The 21,264-nt window shown below is 37.4% G+C and overlaps 1 protein-coding gene across 1 annotated transcript in view; it reads right to left on the reverse strand.

The window, feature by feature from the left end:
* Positions 1-561: 561 nt before the first annotated feature.
* LRIG3 (leucine rich repeats and immunoglobulin like domains 3) overlaps positions 562-21,264 on the reverse strand; it is a 61,561-nt gene continuing 40,858 nt past the window's right edge. The window contains exons 10-19 of the mRNA XM_069080559.1: positions 19,860-19,931; positions 17,517-17,588; positions 16,403-16,566; positions 10,091-10,411; positions 8,928-9,209; positions 7,072-7,524; positions 6,083-6,238; positions 4,391-4,534; positions 3,992-4,267; positions 562-2,543 (exon numbers count right to left, since the gene is read on the reverse strand). Of these exons, the coding sequence (XP_068936660.1) occupies positions 2,314-2,543; positions 3,992-4,267; positions 4,391-4,534; positions 6,083-6,238; positions 7,072-7,524; positions 8,928-9,209; positions 10,091-10,411; positions 16,403-16,566; positions 17,517-17,588; positions 19,860-19,931 (2,170 nt within the window). The 3' untranslated portion in view covers positions 562-2,313. The remainder of the gene's footprint in view (positions 2,544-3,991; positions 4,268-4,390; positions 4,535-6,082; positions 6,239-7,071; positions 7,525-8,927; positions 9,210-10,090; positions 10,412-16,402; positions 16,567-17,516; positions 17,589-19,859; positions 19,932-21,264) is intronic.

A 21,264-nucleotide genomic window follows, 5' to 3' on the forward strand; every position in this document is an offset into this window, starting at 1 on the left:
TCTGGGAACAATCCTTCACAGTGAAATTCATAATCACGGAATAATACCCCTATCAATATCTGTCACCACATCTGGCAATAATGAAGACAAATTAACAGCAATATTTAGAAAATCTGGAAATATGATAAGCTGAGGCATGTAAAATCCATTCTCTGCACTTAGTCCCTGGTGGTTTAAGGAAGTATCAACTTCCTGCCTTACTATTCTAGTGTCTAAATAAAATGGGGAAGGTTATACTGCAATCTGGGTGCCAGGTTTCTGGCTTATAAACAACAAAATTCTAAAACTCAGTTCCATTAAGCAGGAAACCTTTTGCTTCCAACTTTTCCTCTGAAAAGCATTTGTATGATGTGGACTAGTCCAGCAGCTGCTTTCCATTTGGTTTCAGAGAAGCCTGACAAGAACATAAATTTGCGCCTTCAAAGTACTAAGGCTTAAAAATGTGTATGTGCTGTACTAGTAAATTTTTTTGGTATTAATATTAATAGATCTTTGGAAAGAGGATTGATTTTTGAACTTAAAAAACATCGAGAATTTACCAAACAAAAGCAAAGATCATGATTTTTGAAATGATCAAATTTAATGAGTTGCTTCCTTTAACCACTTCCACCTAACTGAAACTTGTTTTGTAAAACACAGAATTACATTCATTTTTCACATGTCATCTCCTTTTTCCATTTCCACACCCAAATACTTGTTGTTCTGTCATGTCTGATTCTTTGTGACACCATTTGAGGTTTTCTTGGCAAAGAAACTGGAGTGGTTTGCCATTTCCTTCTCCAGCTCATTTTAGAGAGGAGGAAACTGACACAAATGGGTTAAGCAAATTGTCTAGGGTCAAATAACTAGTAAGTGTCTGAGGCCAGATTTGAACCCAGGAAGATGGGTCTTCCTGACTCCAGCCCCACTGACAGAAATCAAATATTTTAAAAGGACCATTTTCCTTGATTTGTTAACTGAATCTTCTGATAGTTTTAAGTACTAAAGTTGGTATTTGGTCTTTAGCACAAGTATACTATTAGGAACAACTTCACCTGAGAACTCTAGGAAACCATGAAGAACCCTATGGTGAATGTGTAAGTGTAGAATCATTCAGATAAGACATCTCATTCAAGAGATACCCTATTCTTTTAGAAGAGGGAACTAGGTGGCACAGTATTTTTTTTTTTCTTTTTGGAGGGGGAAGGTAGGGCAATTGGGGTTAAGTGACTTGCCCAAGGTCACACAGCTAGTTTTGTGTGTGTGTGTGTGTTAAATGTCTGAGGTTTGACTTGAACTCAGGTCCTCCTAACTCCAGGGCCTGTGTTCTATTCCCTGCACCACATAGACGCCCCTAGGTGGCACAGTACTGATAATGTTTTAGGGCTTTTTGGGTCAGGCAGAGTTGAGTTCCAATCTGGCTTCATATAATTCCTAGTGTGACTCTGGGCAAATCAATTAACATATCTGCTTCAGCTTTCTCATCTGTAAAATGGGGATAAAAGAGAAAGAAATGCAACACATAACCACTGTCCCCTACATAGTTATAATAAGATGATGAATGTAAAAGTGCTTTTGGAAAAGTGAAAAAAACAAAACAAAACAAAACTGTACAACACAAGGTGTTGGGGTACAGCTTAAACTGTGTCATAAATGCATTGGTGGGATAGCAAAGTGCTTTTGGCCATTTCTGCTGTCTTACTACACAGCCTTCATCAACAAACCCCTATCATTTACATTTAGAGACTCATTAATGTAGCAAATATAATATTCATAAATTTGGGAGGTGGAAAATATTTGGAATAAAAATTGGTAAGATGAGTTCCAAAGATTTAAGTTAAAAAGCAAATTTGTACAGTAATTCCTATTTCTTTTTATCTGCATGGACTTTGGGACCACATGGACCCACATTTAAATACACGTCCTGTGTGGAAAAAAAGATTGAGCTACCTCCATTCCAAGAAGGGATAAGACTGTGCTATTTTTTAAAAGGCTTTAGTACTCATTTTCAATAAAAAAGAAATCTGGCGTTATAAAAATACATAAAATAGTCACGATATTTATACCATTAATTTACAAAAGATACAATTTTGCATAAAACAAAGCTATAAAATAGTTTAAAATGATATTCTTATATGAAAGTTATTCCCTGTATAAAATTTTATAACATTTTTGGCAGTTTTTAAAATTTGTATAAATAGGCATTTGGGGTATCCTTTAAAAATTCAGTTTCCTTTAAAGTCATAGGATTTTCTTTCTTTTAAATAAAAGTCTGCTTGAGGTAGTAAGTTAGAAGATTTCTTTGGTTCCACTCAACAGTTAGCACCAGTGCAGCTATGTGTCCAGGGTGTAAGATTGAAAAGTAGGAGTCCTATAGCCTTCCAAGACCTGTTTATAGGTATGTGTGTGATTTTCTCCTTGAAAAACTGTCCTCTCTCTCCCATCATCTTCTAATTCAGAGGAAAAGTCTTGGGAGTCATGAGAGTTCATATGTAAAGTTTTTGGCTGTCCACAGCTTGAAAAAGCATCCAGTTGAGGCTTCCCAAGAGGCTTTCCAAATGTTCCTGTAATGAAGAACACATATAAACAAAAAATGATTACGATAATAAATTCTCCTACTGATGCAATATGGCTCTGGATCATGGAACTCCATGACCTGAGAAAAATCAAAATTGTGGGTGACTTAAAGGGAAATGAAAAGATGTGTGTGTGTGTGTGTGTGTGTGTGTGTGTGTGTGTGTGTGTACACAACAGATTACCAGTACTGACATATTCAAAAAGTGCCATGAAAGGTAAGGACAAGGAGGTGAGATAATTTAAGTATCAAGAAGGAAACTCAACAGATGAAAAATCCAAGTGCTAGACTACTATCCTTAATAAATGAAAAAGGGTGAAGAGAAGGCTTCCAGCATATTGGAACCTTCCTGGAAGAGAACTGGAAGGAAAGGGTGAGGAAGCCTACAGTGCTTGGGATCTGGACTGATGGAAGAAGTACTTAACCAATGAAATCCTAGACCCATCTACATAGTTCATATTTACATAACCCTTTACAGTTTACACATACAAAGATTCGAATTTTTTAATGTCCCAAATCTCTTAAATAGGAATTTTCAAGGGCTCTGCATCTGGTGTGATTATCTCCCAGTAGACAGACAATATGGGTGGGGTGCCTACATAGTGGAATTTAAGAAATTAGGTGTGCTTTTCATCCCTCTTTACTCCTACCCACTTAGTAAATGAATGCATATTTTATCTTTTCTCATCTTCCATTAATATTTGACTAAACTAAAAACACTAAAACCTACATCTTACTGCCTCACAGTTGTTGGCATTCGGCTCTGATGGTCTTTTCTGCCAAAAGGGACCTAAAATTGTCTTGCTTGCAATTCTTGGTAGGTAGACACGTTGTTTTCCACCCTTCTTCTGTGGGTTCAGTTATTAGCTACTAGACATCCCAAACCACAGTCATGCTGTACACTCGGGTTCCACCCCAAAGCACTTTGTAGCCCAAAACCACTTTTTCCACATGGCTGAAGGACTGAGCTCCTAAGCCACTCCCTGAACTCTCATCTCTTTGGGGATACCACACACAGTGATTCCCAGAAAATTCCTAAAAGTGGTCTCTTAAATCTAGATTAAGTGTATAAGAGAGTAAAAAAAATCCCTCTCCTTTGAATCTGCCTAAAAGAACATTTACACTATCATAAATGAATTTATTTCTCCACAAGGGAAAATCATGATGTAGTAAAAGGCATACTAGATTTATTATTAAAATCCTGGTTCTTCTTCATACTACCTCTATGACCTTGGACAAGTCACTTAAGACTCCTGCGATCTCAGTTTCCTTAGCTGTCAAATGAGCAGTTTGAATTAGAAGCCCTCTAAAGTACATTCCAAATCTAAATATATCATTCTTTTTCACAAGTCCGGCATTTAAGTGTTCTGCTGTTTTCCTGGCACATAAATAAAGGGCATTATTTCCCTGATGGCTTAATTCAGCTGAGCTACTCACCCATAAAAGCATTACTGGATGTAGTAGATGATGGTTCTTGGACTGCATTAAAATCCACAGCATTTTTGTTTTGAGACAAGCTTTTGATCCCAGAGCCTTCATTTTGAACGTAGATAGAGCTGACTAATTTACTCATGGGAGACGGCATTCCAACACTACTCATATTTAGGTCACAGGATTCCTCTGATGGATGGGAACATGGGTAGCACTCTTTTTTCTTTACATAAGTAGACTCATAATGATCCAAGCAAGCAGTTCTTGGGTCTGGGTTGGAAGCTTTTTATATGTGGGAAAAAAAAAGAACACAAGAGAAATTTCAGTTCTGAGAGTTAGCACTGCTAGGGATTCCACAGAGAGTAATGACAATTCAATTTCGAGTCGAGCTCTCGATCGACATACCTGGGCGGTAGGTATCAAAAGAATCAGAGCCATAGACGGTTCCCTTCGGATACCCAGTGCCTGTCGTTCCAAGGTAGTGGCATAAAAACGGATCTGTGACACCTTCGATGTCTGTCTCACTGCTATTATCCATATGACAAGTGCCTTGAAATCCAAAACATATGTATCATCATCACCACAGCTAATATCTATATAATTTTTATATATAAATTATATAATTTATAGTATTCCTATGATGTGCTAGGCACTGTGCTTCACAACCTTCACAATTATCTTGTTGATCCTCACAAAAACCCTATGATGTAGGGGCTATTATTATCCCCATTTTACAGATGAGGAAACTGAGGCAAACAGAGGGTTTTTTGGGGGGAGGGTTCTTTTTTTTTTAAGTGACTTGCCCAGGGTCACACAGCTAGTAAGTGCCTGGGGCCAGATATGAACTCATCAGATTTTCCAAAGCCCCGCCCTGGCATTCTATCCACTGTACCACCTAAATCAGTCACCTACCTACAAATAAATATTTTCCTATCTGTGGGATTTTTTCCCCCCAGATAAAAAGAGGACATTTTGGTTAGGTCATCATAAATAACACCTCCGTGGTATCTTTGGGGTAAATTTATGATCACTTCTTGAAGTCAAAGAAGAATGATAGGAGGTGATTGTTAAGGAAGTTAGCACTGATTGCAGATTGAGAGCCGGAAGAGACCTCAAAAGCCATCTAGCACAATCCTTAGTTAAGTGATCTGTTCAAAGTCATGGATGGTTCAGTGGTAGGATCTGAACCTAGATCTCCTCCCCTTACGTCAGGGTTGCTGTACCACCCTGTTTCCTCTGATGAAAGCCAAGTCAGAATTAGTTTTTTCTTACTAAAAGAATGATACTAATCCAATGAATTAGTAGGGGGGGGGTTGATACATATCAACACTTCCTCTAAGATAAAATATGAAGGCCTGGGTTATGCATACATAACCCTTCCAAGTCTGGCCCCAGCCTACCTCTCCAGACCTATTACTCATTATCCCCCTTCACACATTCTGTGGTCTATCCAAACCGAACTATTTTCCATCCTAGACACACAATATCACATCTCCTGTCTCTGCATATGTGTGTAGCCTGTCCCTTAAATTTCAAATTCACTGCTTCTTTGCCTCTGTCTTTTATCATTCCTTATTTCCTTTAGAGTTCAGCTAAAGAGTAACCTGCAACATGACACCTTTTGGGGTACCCACAGCTACTAATGCCTCCTCTTTTCTGAAGTAACTTGCATTTGTGGGGTATATCTTCTGTATTTATTCATATGTGTACAAACTGTCTTCTTCTAAAGGATAGTAGCTCTTTGAGGGATGGGACTGCATCGTTTTTTATTCACAGTGTTTACTACAGAATAGGTGCTTAATACATGTTTAGTAACTGACACTCTCATTTAAACAAGCAATAACATGTGGTCATAGCCTAAAAAAGATTTAAGATTATAAAAGTAGGGACTTCTCAGTGTTTCATGAAGGAAATCAAGTTCATTTGGTCTACTTGTCTTGATATAGATGGACACAATGAAAGATTTCCTAATAGAGGAAAGAGCAAGATTATGGAACTCAACTTTACGCCAATGACCTTGGGCTGGGTATAAATTTCTGTGCTTTAGTGCTTGGCAAAGCATTTAGTCTGACATCCATTTTTATTTCAAATACCTACCATTGCTGTCACGTTGTAAAAGATAGCCACCCCCTGAAGATGTGATAAATTGGTGATGGCTCCCATTTTCTGATGAGCCGTACCCATCCTGTCTTTCAGCTAATGTTCCCTGGGATGACAAATAACTTGGAATATCAGCTGGCAGATTTGTTTCATCTGTGATTAAAAATAATACAGCAGGGATTAAAAATACGTATTTTATACGGCATTATAATTATAACATAATGTGATATTATGTTATATATAACACACGATTATGTTAATGTAGAATTAGATATATATTATAAATAATGATATCTAAAATACGAAATACAAAGGTTACAATGCCTGTTACTATCCCTCTGAACAAGTCAATATCATGAAGATTTCTAAACTTTTAAATACAAGTTTAATGAAATGAGGACTGAGTTTTTCTAACAAAACTGGTTTAGATCAAGTAATTCTGTCTTGAGCAAGGAAGGGGCTATGATTATTTAAAGAATAGAATCTGATTTAAAAGTTAACCTTAGATTATGTCACCTTATCAGTCCTCTTCCTAAAAAAATGCTAAATCAAATGAAGAGTTTCCTTTCCATACAACATAAACTAACATTTCAGGATGTAGATGTCCAATAAGCCAAAATTAAATTCCCCCAAGCAAAGATCACAGAGTAAGTTTGATAAAAGACTTTAAGTCTTTATAATATAGATAGATACCCTCCTATCTTTCGACAGCAGTGGTAAAAATTATGATGATGTATTTCAACATGTTCTGTGAAATGCACATGAAAATCAAACACAAATGCATTTTGGGCTGGGTGCAGAGCAAAGGATAATGGGAGTGATGCTAATTTTCACTGATCATATTTCTACAGACTGAAACAAATGAGTCACCCTTCTGACTGAATGAGACATAGAGACACACAAATATATGTTGGGAGAAGAAAATTACTCCTGAACCACAAACACACATGACTGCCGTACCTGGTGCCAAGCTTCTATTTACGCACCTGTGTTTGTAATGCTGCAATCTTCATTTCTCCTCCTTGTGTGGTATATGATGACCACCCACACTAAGGAAGTGCCCACCACACAGCAAACCACTGCTATGATCACAACTCCCACGGTGGCCCATCCATCATCGTCTAATGATGGGGCAGCATTCTGGGGAGAATCACAGGTGGGAGTGGGAATCACACTAAGTCGCACATTCCCTCTTTCTGTTCCAAGTGTGTTAGACATTTCACAAGTATACTTCCCAGCATCCTCCATATCTGTGTCCACAATGATCAGAAGCTGATTGCCCGCAGCAAAAAAATGCCGTTCTGTCACAATTAGAGGACTATCATCTTTAGTCCAGTTCAGCTTGGGTGGGGGGCTACCACCAGCAATGCACTGTAAGACAGCCGTCTCCCCTTTGGTCACAGTTCGATCCAATAATGGCCGCAAAAATGATGGAGTTTCTGAAATGACAATGTGTTGGGGTTTTTTTTTTCCAGGTTCTCATACATGTAGGCTGTTTTCTATATCACTGGGTCCAGTAAGAAAATATAGTTTAAACTAAAATTTGAAATTTATAACATTCAATAATTGAAGTATTTTCTTTTTAAATGCTTATTTCTGCCTGAAAATAAATGGTATTTGTTGTTACACTCATTATCCTTTCTTCATTCACTAGTGTACCTTAACCAGGCTAATGTGTAATAAGGTAGAATATTAATATATTCTCCAACTCATTTCTGTTGTATTTTCTTTTCTTTTTACTCTAGAGCAAGGGAAATGGTGACAAAGAGGGAGTAAAATCTTATTAGTATTTGAGTTAAAATGCATAAAAATAAGTTAATATTAGATCTGCCTGTTGATTTAATCTAAGAGGTCAGTTTTTAAATGGAAACTTTCTGCTGGGTAGGTCTTATAAGGAAATGCTGATAATCGTTTTTCATGGTACTGAAAATAAATTCTTAAAGCCAATTATCTAATTTGGGGCTACTTTAGTTACTTCTGGAGCTACACAACAGTGTCTAGACGATCATCTTTTGTTCATACTTTACAGTACTATTTCTTGCAGCCAGTATGTGTTGGAAGTGGGCCTTAGATCCAGGTTTTCCTCATTCCCAGACTGGCTCTCTAGCCATATTACCTCTTATAAGCTAAAATAATATTATTAATAAAAGCAGCTGACATTTGCATAGTTCTTTAAGGTTTATAAAGCACTTTGCTTTAAAAAGACATAAAAGGACCATTTAATGCCATACTCGTCTCCACAACAGTATGTGGAGACAGAAATGAGTAACCAGAGCTCCTAATAATTGGCTTTTATTTTATTTGTTCAATCCTTTCAGTCATGTCCAGCTCTTCATGACTTGGCAAAGATACTGGAGTGGTGTGTGGTTTCCTTCTTCAGCTCATTTTACAGATGAGGAAACTGAGGCAAACAGGGTCAAGTGACTTTCCCAGGGACACCCAGCTAATTAAGTGTCTGAGGCCAGGCTTAAACTCATGAAGACGACTCTTCCTGACTTCAGGCCTGGCACTCTATCTACTGTTTATTTAGCTGCTTTCGCTGTTAATTATTAGCCAACTACTTCAAGCCAGGATTAACCTTCTTTTATCATGCAAAGCCACATATAACAGTGAAGATGATTTTTAAGAGACTGCACAGCTCTTAGAACACAACTAAACAAAATCACAAACAGCAACAATAAAAGGGCAGGCCTCCCTCCTGGACACAGCCCTTCCACTACCCTAAAATCTTCCCATCTGAGTCATTCTTGAGGATTCTTTGGGAAACAGTCAATTCACTGTAGTTCTGCACCTGCTCAGTCCCATAGCCACCTGGGTTCAGAATCTTTAAGGTTCAACTCACCCAAGACAGTCAGTGTCGCATTTGCCGATATACTCCCGGCACTGTTTTGGGCAGTACAGCTATAAACACCAACATCTTCTATTTTCACATCCACAATAAAGAACACATCATCCTCTGGCATTACATGCATACGTCTTTCCCGAGCTGCTGGAAAGTCTGTGCCGCCATCTTTCTGCCAGGCAATCTGTGGTGCTGGGTGGCCAACAGCAGCACATTCTAATCGGGCCATAGCTCCAGCTCGGACGGTAAGGTCCATGGGTATCTTTGTAAATGAAGGAAGCACTAAAATCAGAAAGACATATGTTAGGACCTCAGTTTTCCTTGTAATCATTTCAACCTTATATTCTGATCTTGTCTGCTTAGTTTTAAAAGCAATTTGACATAGTTTATTTCCTTTGATTCTCAACACAGCCCTGTGATATAGTCAGAGCAGATAAAAACTATCTCCATTTCATAGATTAAAAAAGTATGCCCAGCAAGGTAAAGCAACTGACCCAAAATTATTTGGCTAGTCAGAGCTAGGAAGTAAATCCAGGTTTTCCAACTCCCCCATTTAGGATTCTTTTAGATATCTCTTTTGCCTTTTAAGGACTCCTGAATTGTTTGTTTGGCCCAGAGGATATATCTAAGAGCCATGAGTGGAGAAAAAAGATTTAGACTCAATATAAGGAAACACTTCCTAACAATCTGAGTTACCAAAAAGTGGAATGGGTGGCCTTAAGATGCTTCCCATTGCAAGAAATCTTCAAGAGATGTTTGGAGGAGCCCTTGCTAAGGATGTTGGAGAAAGGATTCTCACTCAAATATAAATTAGATTAGATGATCTCTGAAGGCCCTTTCAAATCTGTTATTATCATTTGATTTTTAAAGTCCCTTTCAAATCCCAAATGTCACGATTCTAAGCTGGATTTATTTTCCTTCTCTTAAATTCACACTCCTCCTTTTCACAGAATTAGCTATAAAGATCTATATAACAAGGCTAACATAAATGGCAGCATGATGATCCGTGAGAATAGGACATACAGCAACGTTAGCCATTCAAATCACATCAAGGCATTCCAAGTTAAGAGTAAGAATGACAAGGGTTAGAAAAAGGGAAAGAGACAGACTTTCTAAAATAATTAAGTCTCTTTAAATGTAAAAGGAAGAAAAGAATCACTTACTATTTACAGTTAGCTTGGCTTTGACAGAGTATGATGAACCAAAGTGATTAGAAATGACACACTGGTATTTCCCTTCAGTGGTAAATTGGACATTGCGCAGCCGAAGAATGGTGGTGTACTCCATCACTTCACCTCCCTGGGCCCGGAGGTGTGCATAATTTTCCATTTCAGCATCATGAAGTAGTTCATTATCTTTTTTCCAGGCGAATGTCATTGGGGAGTCGCTGCTGCTAGCAGCAGAGCAGATAAAACTCAAGTTGGAGCCTTTTATTGCCGACTGGGTCTCTGGCTGGACTGTGATCTGGGGTTTAGGAAAATCATCTATCAAAATAAACAAAGGAGAAATGTAAACATTAAGAACTTAAGTGTTCAAAGACCATGAACTACTCAAATATGTATACCAATGAAATTTCTATGTAGTAGGTTTTTACTTGTACATCTCTGAATTCAATCAATGAATCAACATTTATTAAATACCTACTGTATTTCAGGCACTGTGTTAAGGACCAAGGATACAAAAAGAGGCAAAAGATAGTACCTAGCCTCAAGGAGCTTACGTTTTAATAGGGGGAAACAAAATGCAAACAAATACACATATATCTATATACGTATGTATGTATATACATACAGACACACACACACTTATATGCACAAAGTAAGCTATATACAGCATAATCTGAAAACAATTAAGAGAGGAAAAGGAAAGCACTAGAATTAAGAGGGGTCAGGAAAGACTTATTATTTAAAAAGATGGGACTTAAAGGAAGCCAGGGAGGTCAGTAGGTGGAATTGAGGAAGGAAAATGTTTGAGGCAATGAGGATAACCATTAAAACAGCTTAGCTAGCTAGGAACTGGCTGCAAGAAGTAGATGTCTGCTAAATGAGTTCACATAGAGGCAGATTAGGCCTTTTCTGGGTTTTAAATCAACCAGTAATAATCACTTACACTTATAAAATATTTTTACATACACAATCTCATTTGACCCTTGCAATAGCTTTTTTGCTGTTGCTTTTAGAATCTAGTTGGCTCAGTGGATAGATGCCAGATCTGGAGTCAGAAAGACTCATTTTCAAATCTGACCTCTGATACTTAAAAGCTATGTGTCCCTGGCCAAGTCACTTAAATCAGTTTGCTTCATATATATCTAGATCTCTCTTTATAAATATATATATGTACATATATATGTATATGTGTGTGTATACATACACACACATAAATACATACATACATATAAATAATTTCATTTGACCCTTGCAACAGCCTCAGGAGACAGGTATTAATCAATCAATCAACAAGCATTTCCAAAGCACATCTTATGTACCACTAAGGCACAGACACACTGCTAGTCAATGCCTGAGGCAGGATCCCATTCCCAGTCTAACTACTTGGAGCCTAAGATTCTAAGGCCACTGTACCACTCTTCTCTGATTATTACATGGTAAGAGGACGCAACTCTGTGGCCATCAGAAAATATGCAGTCAGTTCCTTGATGCAAATAATTTAACTTTATGTAATTTTAAGAAAGAAACTAGCTAAGAAACTGCTCTGAAGTCATGGTCACCATTCCTCATGTCTCCAGTCTCCTAGAGCCATAATCGCTATTGTGATCTCCATGATGTGGAGTTAGGCAAATAAAAACGGATAATTTGTCTGGTGTGTTAGTAACTGGTTCCACATCTTACAAAAACAGAACTGACACCATATCCAGTCATTTCGGCATACCACCACTTAAACAATAAGCAGACTGCTGTAAAAAACAAACAGCCTAACAATGGTCAGATAAGTCATCCCAGCAGGGAGGTTTTAAAACTCAAATCAATCATACTACTCCAAGGTACTCAGGGAAACACCATAATTACAATCATGCAGCTCTTCATTATAAGCAGCTATTTTCAGTTTTATGCTTTTATTCCCTCCCCACAAATTAACTTTCTGAACTTAAATTTCCCAGGAACGTCTAAGCCCTAAGGAGAATACTTTTGATTAATCCAAATCCCCATCCTATGCTTAACTAGTCTGGGGTTCTAATAATTCAGTTGCATTTATGGCTTGCCGTAATTGAGATTAATTTTTCCTGACACGTAGGGATTTGGTCACTCTTATTCATACCTGAATCAATGTTCAAATATACAATGAGAAAGTATCAAAAAGGCCCCTGGTAACTGTATGTTAATATAAAGTTCATTTAGCCATGATTTTCATTTCAAATTACTTCATTAAGTAGTTCAGGATTGAGTTGTGTCCATTGTATGCACATTTTTCTCATTCTTCTTGATTTTGTCTAAATTCTGATTCTATCTCTGATGAGTTGATGGTTTGGCACAGACAGCTGACTAAGAGCTAACTCTCAAATCAAGGAGAAGTCTTAACTAATCTCAGTAAAAGTTTCATTTTTTGGATAATATTATTTGGTATTTGTCATGGCTGTTACCAACCAAGTTTTGCTGTTGTTTGTTTTTTTAAAGAAAATGTTGATGATCTAGATGAAGCATGACATTTCTGCTTATTCTAATGGTCTTCTGCTTCCCTTGGTTTTTCTGCTTTGCCTCATAAGAAATTAACAACAAAAATTAACAACTCAGTAATCAAGTTTGACTTATGTAAGTCAATCAACAAGTCTGTCAAAAAACCCAGAGTGAGGGGCGGCCAGGTAGCACAGCGAGTAAGAGCACCGGCCCCCAGTGTCGGGATGACCTGGGATAGAATCCAGGCTCAGACACTTAGCACCCACCCAGAAACACATGGACGTGTAACCTTGAGCAAGTTACTTAACCCCAATTGCTTTAATAAAAAAAACAAAACAAAACCCGAGAGTGCCTTAGAAAGTAAATATGTAACTTCCATGTCAAATGGCTGCCAAAGACAACACTCAGAACATAATTTTCTTTGCAAAACCTTACAAAGGAAGATGATGGGTCATTATGAGCAATACTATCTCATAAAAAAAAGAAATAGGACAAGGTAAAACCAGTTTAAAGAAAGCTTGGCAAGACATTCAACTAAGTCAATCATTCCAAGGGGACTTAAGGATAAAAAAATGGAAGGAGTACAATACAAACAGATGAAATGAAAAAGATTTATTTAAAAAATGATAATATTTTTTTCTATCATAGAATATACAATGAATATACAATAGAATATACAATACACCATGCTGGGACCCTACTAATATCATAGCCCTATACGTCCTTGTAGAAATGGTGCTAAAGAGAATAGAAATAGGGAAAGCAACTCGATACAGCAAAGTAGACAGAAGAGATCCTTTCTGGAGGCAACAGAATTTCAAGAGCATTGTGGGGCTGAAAAACAAGGTAACTAGAGGTGAAGATTACAAAGGGCACAGAAAAAAACAAACTCAGAGCTTCTTAATAAAAGTCAACAGAAAAAAAAAAAAACATTAACTGCCAACCTATGCTTTTGCTGCTGTCAAGTCATTTCAGTCATGTCCAGCTCTTCATGACTCCTTTAGGGGTTTTCTGGGCAAAGACTCTGGACAGTAGTTTGCCATTTCCTTCTCCTGCTTATTTGATAGATGAGGAAACTGAGGGGTTAAGTGACTTGCCCAGGGTCACACAGCTACTGTCTGATTTGAACTCATGAACATGAGTTATCCTGACTCTAAAGCCCAGGGCTCTATCCACTGTGACACCTACTTGCCCTGGACTATGTTTACTCTTATTAAAAAAAATTATGAGAGGATGTCCTCAATGAAGGAATGGAATAAGTAGACTTGTCAAAGCCATAATCAACCATAGACCCCATTGCTTCTATTTTATAAATGACTGCAAGATGTGGAAAATGTAAGATCTCATTGTGCTTATTGTTTGTTGAATATGAAAAAAGGCATTTAATTATAGTAAAGCAAAATGCCATACTCGCTGTTTGTTGAATATGAAAAGAAGTATTTAATTATAGTAAAGCAAAATGCCGTGCCACTTTGGTTAAATGTCAGCAAGGTGACACTCATGTCTACATTCAAATCATTCAAGATTCCTTGAAAGACAAAACAGAAAACTACCTTGTTGAATGATCCCCTAAACATAAAGTAATGCATAGTGTTCTCTACAGTGATGGAAAAGATCCAGTGTAAATCCTGGGAATGGCAAGGTACTGCAAATGTTATATTTGCAGATGACATTGTACCTAGGGCATTCAAGTCCCAGCACAGTGCAGACCTTCCTGGAATAGATACGAAATCATTCAAAGGAGTTTCGTCTAACCATCCACACAGGAAAGACAAAGTAGATAAAGGATGTCTACTGGCCTGATTATAACTTGCATTTGGATATAAAACATGGAGTGCTTGTCTATCTCTTTTAGGGAAAGGCAATAGGGGCGGACAAAAAGTTGTAGGATAACAAACTAGATTGCTTTTGGAAATTCTATTAACTATGGAATGACCTGAAGCTTTCCCTGAAAACAAAGGCCTATCTTCTTTTTAACACAAAAATCCACTATTGCTATGTGGCAAAAAAACATGGAATACAACAGTTTTTGAAGAATTAACAGTGAATATCAATTGTACAGAGGACAATGGAAAGAGTCCTAATGTGTGTGACGAGACTTCAATAACCAGTGAAGAATTTCCCGAAACAACAAAACAAAAAACAAAACCCCAGAGAAACAGATGCCATTAAGGAATATTGTATGATAGGAAGTGATCATGTGTCAAGTGTGAGAGGTGGTCCCACTGATACCTTCAGAATACCGAGAGAAAGCAAAGGTCTCCAGCACGGTGGTGAGACCCCTACTCTTACCTCATGGGGAACTTATGAGAGGGTGTAAACAAAAGGGACAGAGTGGGCAGACACTGATGGTTTGCAATCTTTATCACTGCAGAAAGTTTCCAAATTGAATATATCATAGGTACATTAGAATACTCAGTACTGCACATCAAAATTTTGATTCAGCTTACTCTGATGTGCTAGAGCATTGCAGTAATCAGCAACAATAAAAAGGTACAACCTCAGGCAGTAAGGAAATTAACATTTCTGCCCTATCTATGCCTTATTTGTCTATCCATAAGATAGCTACAATTCTTGTCAGAATTTCTTTCGTACAGGTGTTCTGTAAACGTATCACTTGATTTTTACCACATGCCTCATCCACATATGTGGCCAAGAGGATGACATTTCAGGTATGTCAGCCTGATCACACCAGCCTAATGACTCCTAAATCATGGCAGATAATGTGAGTTTATTTATGTATGAAAGTCACAGGGTGTTACATTGCTTTGTATATAATAGGAATTGTTTGATAAGAAGATGGCTTAGTCATATACATTTGGTCATATATTTTTGTCATATGACAAGTGTGAGGGGTGATAGGTGTACTCTTAATAAATACTGAATTTGGCTTTCTGACTGAACTCAATCAATTTCAAGACAAGGAGTTTTTTTATAAAGTACAAGGTCTTATTACAGGTAACAGAAATTTCTATATTAAACCCAAATCTACTGTTCCAGATCCAATCACTTCTTAGTAACAAAAACTTACTACTTTAATGTATTATTTAAATGCATGAAATAGCAAATATACCTAACATGTTTACTATACACTGATAAAATTTCTATACATTGTATGTATATACATATGGTATGTATACTTCACGCACATATGCATATTCATATGTACATACAAATGTATACCTACATGTATCTACAAATATGTATATGAATTTAATTCTGTAAATGTATACCTATAGGGATACACATGTGTAAATATATTCAACCACATAACTGTACACATAGGTACACAAATGTATATACATTTAAATACATAGAAATGCATACTCAGGCAGTTATATGTATATATAAATTTAATATTTCATGCATATTCCCATCTTCCCACAAGTTTCTATATAAGTTTTGTAATTTTTTGAGGGCGGGAGTTATGGCTTTATACAAGCTATAATCTTTTTTTTTTTTTTAAGCAATCAGGGTTAAGTAACTTGCTCAAGGTTACACGGCCAGTTATTTCTGGGTGTGGTGCTGAGTGTCTGAGCCCGGGATTCGATCTCCAGGTCATCCTGACACTGGAGCCAGTGCTCTTACTCGCTGTGCTACCTGGCCACCCCCATAAGCTAATAATCTTTATCACACGATGTAAAGACAGAATAAGTGACATTAAAAAAAAATGAAAACCTACCTCCCCATCTGTAGAACCAATAAAATGACAGAGTCTAATAATCCATCTCCAAGTGGCAAAAGAAAAGTAAATGAGCTGGTAAGAGCTAGGCGATCATTCTACAACCAGCCTTCTTTGATTGGGTAGGGAGCAGATGACTAGGATTGGAGAACAGTCATACTCACCACAGACAAAGCCATCTGGACTCACAGCAAAAATATTTCTTCCTTTTAGCTGCTGAGGATGGGCACAACTGGCATTAACTGAATTCTGAAAGTTATTTTCTGCCACCCACTGTGGAAGCCACTTGAGTTGGCAATCACACAGAAGACTTGATGTATTTAAATGCCTGAGGAGAGTAATTATAGTTGAGTTTTTCTCTATGAAATACATATCTCTGCACGTCAACCAAATGCAAATAAATAATAACAATCAGATGCATTTTCAAGTTGAAAATGTATATCCCCAGTTAGACATTTTCTATAGATCATCTCTATAATGATGCAACAACATGTGTAATTCATTTTTTTGGCCCTAACTTGCTATAAATGCTAATATTACAAAAACTCACTACAGAAAACTTCTGCTTAAAGCCATGTGTTGCCTGATAAATTAGAATCTACAAAGCCAAAGTTAAGGAGTCTAACCAAGTCACACCAATCATTTCAGTCATCCTCCCCTCAGGTCCCTACCTCTATTTCTTATGTGACATGATCAAGTCTCACAGGATAGACAGGAAAGGGTGAGTAGTGACCCTTATCATTGGAAAGAGTAGCCACAGTGATAAAGAACAGATATGCCAAAGTATTTCTACAGAGTGTAGAAATAATAATATAAAGAATGTGGCTGTCTAGTCATGCTACCTGGAATAACAGTGACAAGCCAAAGGATCAGACCTGTGATTTTCCTGGTACAGAAAATTACTGGGTAAGGAAACTCCCTCTAATCAGTATTGCCAAGTCAGCACCTTCTCTGCAACTTATGGTCACAGTGAGCTGCCTACATCATTGAGGAGTTAAAGTGATTTGTCCAAGGTTCCCGAGTCACTTATGTGTCAGAAGCAGGACCCAGACGTTCCTGGTTTCAAGGCCAGCTTTCTCTTTTATTATGCCAGGTTGCTTCTTCTTGTCGAGGATAGTAATATCAAACAGCCAAAAAGCCTGAACAGCTAACTTCTGTGTAGTTCTTTAAGGCTTTACAATGTACTATTTCACTTGATCTCATTTAAACGCAGTTGTTGCATTTCTTATGTTCTATGTACTACTCAGAACAATCTCAAAAGAAAAAGAGAAAGCTTACAATTCTTGAAGTTTTTTCATTTGCGAAAAGGTGTTTCCTTGTAAGGACATGATTGCATTGTTGCTCAGGTCTCTGAAAAGAGGTATACAAAAAAATAAACATGGTGAAATAATGTTGTTTCCTGGTAAAATTCTAGAACAGATCAGACACTGTTTCTGAGAATTTAGGAAGCTGGGGAAGCAAAGGTTCATTTAGAACAAGTCACTCCAGATCTAATTTCTTTTATGGATGAGGTTCCTGGACTTACATTATCACAGTAATGCCACAATAACTGTATATCTGGGCTTCAGCAGAGTCTTTGACACACTACTAAAGAAACACAGATTGAAACTCAGGTAAGATGTCTGAGGTCATCCAGTCCAGGAGGACACTGAGGCACAGAAAGTTTGCTTGACTTGCACAATGATGCACAGAGAACCAGGAATGGAAACTATGTCCTCTGGCTACTGAGTCTATATGAGTCTGCTACTCATTACACTGGGCCACCATGTTGCCTCACGTGTAAAACACAGAGACAGACTGAACAGATAGACGGCAGTATGGAATTCCCAAGCAGAATAGCATATATTTGTTCTGGATCCACTCCAATATCTTTAACAATTTTTAGATTGAGAAGGCCAGATTCTCAAATTTGCAGGTAACAAAAAGTCTGTTGTTGAGTTCTTTTACTCTCATGTTTGGCTCTTCGTGACCTCATCTGGAGTTTTCTCGGAAAAGATACTAGAGTGGTTTACCATTTCCTTCTCCAGCTCATTTTACTGAAAAGGAAACTGAGGTAAACAGGGTTACGTGACTTGCCCAGGGTCACACACCCAGTAAGCATCTGAGGCCAGATTTGAACTCAGGAAGATAACTCTTCCTGACTTCAGAGTGGGTACGCCATCCACCTTGTCACCTAGCTGTCCCAACACAAAGTTACGCATTGTCTATGATTTAGTGGATGACAAAATTGTTATCCAAAAGAAAAGATATGAACAAGCTAGAATGGTGGGACAAAATAATGAAAAGGAACAAGACTAAATTTAAATTACCCATACTAGGTTTCAAAATTTTCACTGAGATGAGGGAGGCATAGCTAGACAGTTATTGGTTTAGAATACAACTCGGAGATTTTAACAATACTACAATCTAAGCATGAGTCAACAGAGTGATGTGCCACTCAAAATGTAATGTGATCTTAAATTGTATTAATTTAGCATTCAAAGGAAAAGAGACAATGTACTAGTTTCACGGTCCTGTTCAAACCACATCTAGAACTATATGCTAAAATATGGGCACCAAATTTTAAAAACAATGACAAGTCAATGTGTTTCCAGAGAAACACAATCCAAATTAAGGAATTTTAAAACCTTTCCACACACAGGTTGGGTGAAGGAAGCGGGAGAAGATAAGATATAATGGGTCCAAAAAGGAGATCTAAGCAGAGGAAGGCCTAAAAAGATTGCTGCTTGTCTTCAAAAGCCAACACAAGGACCAATGGATGAAAATGACAAGGAGGCAGATTCCAGCTTAAGATAAGGGAGGACATCCTGATAATCTGAGCTGTACAAAAGAGGAATGGACTTTCCTGGGAACTGCTGTATAATCCAGATAATGATGTAGCTCTCAGTTTAAGGGGAATGAAAAGAAAGTTTTTTGTTTTTGTTTTTTTCCTGAAAGCTGAACTGAAGAGAGTTCTTTTGTAGCTCTTTAGGACTTGTTTGTGAGAGACGGACCTATTACTTCCAGCCTTCCTCTGTTTTTAAGCAGGTTCAATTTTATCTGCAACTAAATTGCTGAGCTATGGAGTAAAGGAACAGGAACACAGCTGTGCAACACAGAGGAGTAAACAGAAGAGTAAATTACTTTTTTTACAAATGCTTCCCTCTCCCTTTTCTTTTTCCCAAATTGCCTCCTACATTATATTGTTTGCATAGTAAAGTGAGTCTGAAGAACTGACCTATAAGGGGGAATAAATAAATGTAACAATCTATATTTCACTTATTTTTATATGTTTTACCTTTTGTATAACATTCAAAAAAGGTGCACTTTAAAAAAGAATCGACATTACCATTCCTGGAAAGCATATATCCTTACAATAACCTGGGGGAATAGCAAGAGTGAATGGACAAGCAAATGGTTCTGAGATTTAGAGCTTGAAAGAAACTTATAGACCACTGAGTCCGAACCCTCATTTTATAGAAAAACTTGAGGCCTTAAGAGGTCAGGAGATTTGCCTGCAGTCATGATTTTATCATATAGTAAAAAATTCTATCTTTTGGGGGTTTTTTGTAACAATGAATCAGAAATATTGACTTTAAAAATGCCCTACAGAGAGAAGTGAACAAGATTCCTCTTACTTACAGGTGTTCCAGTGCATCTAAGCCAGAAAATGCTTTTTTGGTAATAGATCTAATCCGATTTCCCTGGAGCAACCTGAAACAAATGTGTTGCAAAATAGAATAAGTCAATAAAAATCATTTTGAGAATCCTAACCAAAATGCTTTTTAAATTGTAGCTAAACCTCAATTTCCCCTAATTCCATTCTCAACACTGAAATAAATGTCATTTCATCCACTGTATCCATTTTAAGAAATGTAAAATTAAAATAAAATAATAAATTGAAGGGGCAGCTAGGTGGCGCAGTGAATAGAGCACCCACCCTGGAGTCAGGACCTGAGTTCAAACGTGGCCTCAGACCCTTAAAACTTACTAGCCGTGTGACCTTGAGCAAGTCACTTAACCCCAACTGCCCTGCCTTTCCCCCTCCAAAAAGCAAAAAGACAAACAAATAATAAATTTGAAGTAAACCAATAAATTGAATATTTGAATCATTTTGGTGTGGGCTCTCCAACATGATGATTAATGCTTAATAATCTAGGAAGACAGAACCCTCATGAATATAATTTTCTCTCATGCAAAGTCATCATATAATCATCTTGTGATCCTTTACTGAATTGCTTTTTAAAAACCTTGCTGGGGGTACCATAATTCTGCACTCTGACAATTAACTCCTTGATACTTTCTGAGTAATCACACTATGGATAAAGACTGCAAAATGTTGAATTCATTACCTTTTATATGAATTCAATTTAACAGATAATATTAGGTACCTGCTTTGTGCAAAGTACATTCAGTACCGAGGATACAGGATAAAAGGCAGCACTAATCAGCCCTTGGGGAGTTTATAATCTATGTAAAGGGGGTGGGAGGTGGAAGGAGAGGAAGATAAGGTAAATGAACTTTATTTTTAATAGCATTTTATTTTTTCCAATTACATGTAAAGACCGTTTTTAACATTCATTTTTTTAATAAGATTTTAAGTTCCAAATTTTTCTGCCTTCTTTCCTCCCTCGCATAGTAAGCAATTTGATTGTATATGAACTTTAAAAATAAAAGATATAGGCATGTGTGAAAATGTTTCTCTTTTATTTAATGGTGTGAGAGTGTGAGTGTGTATGTGTGTGCACGCATGTATACATATGTAATGAAATCCAGTGATCCGCAGAACCTTGGGCTATGTACACTATGACTCATCACCTGCAGTACTTTGTGCTTTGAGATAATAAAGCAATCCTGCTACTTAGATCACTGAGCCAGGATGAGCAACCCATGAAGCAGTCTTTAAAAAGAGAAAAAAAACAACCACCTTACTTTCTTGCATTTTAATTTCCTTTCCTCTCTTCAGAATGTGTGGCATGGAACTTTCTTTGGGAAGGGCAGCAACAGAGATTGGTAGATCCTGTGTGGTTCACAGAAGTGGCCCGGG

The sequence above is a fragment of the Petaurus breviceps genome, unplaced genomic scaffold, assembly GCF_028583685.1.
Source record: "Petaurus breviceps papuanus isolate PSGF00001 unplaced genomic scaffold, PetGlider_PUasm1.0 154, whole genome shotgun sequence".
Classification (NCBI taxonomy): domain Eukaryota; kingdom Metazoa; phylum Chordata; class Mammalia; order Diprotodontia; family Petauridae; genus Petaurus; species Petaurus breviceps.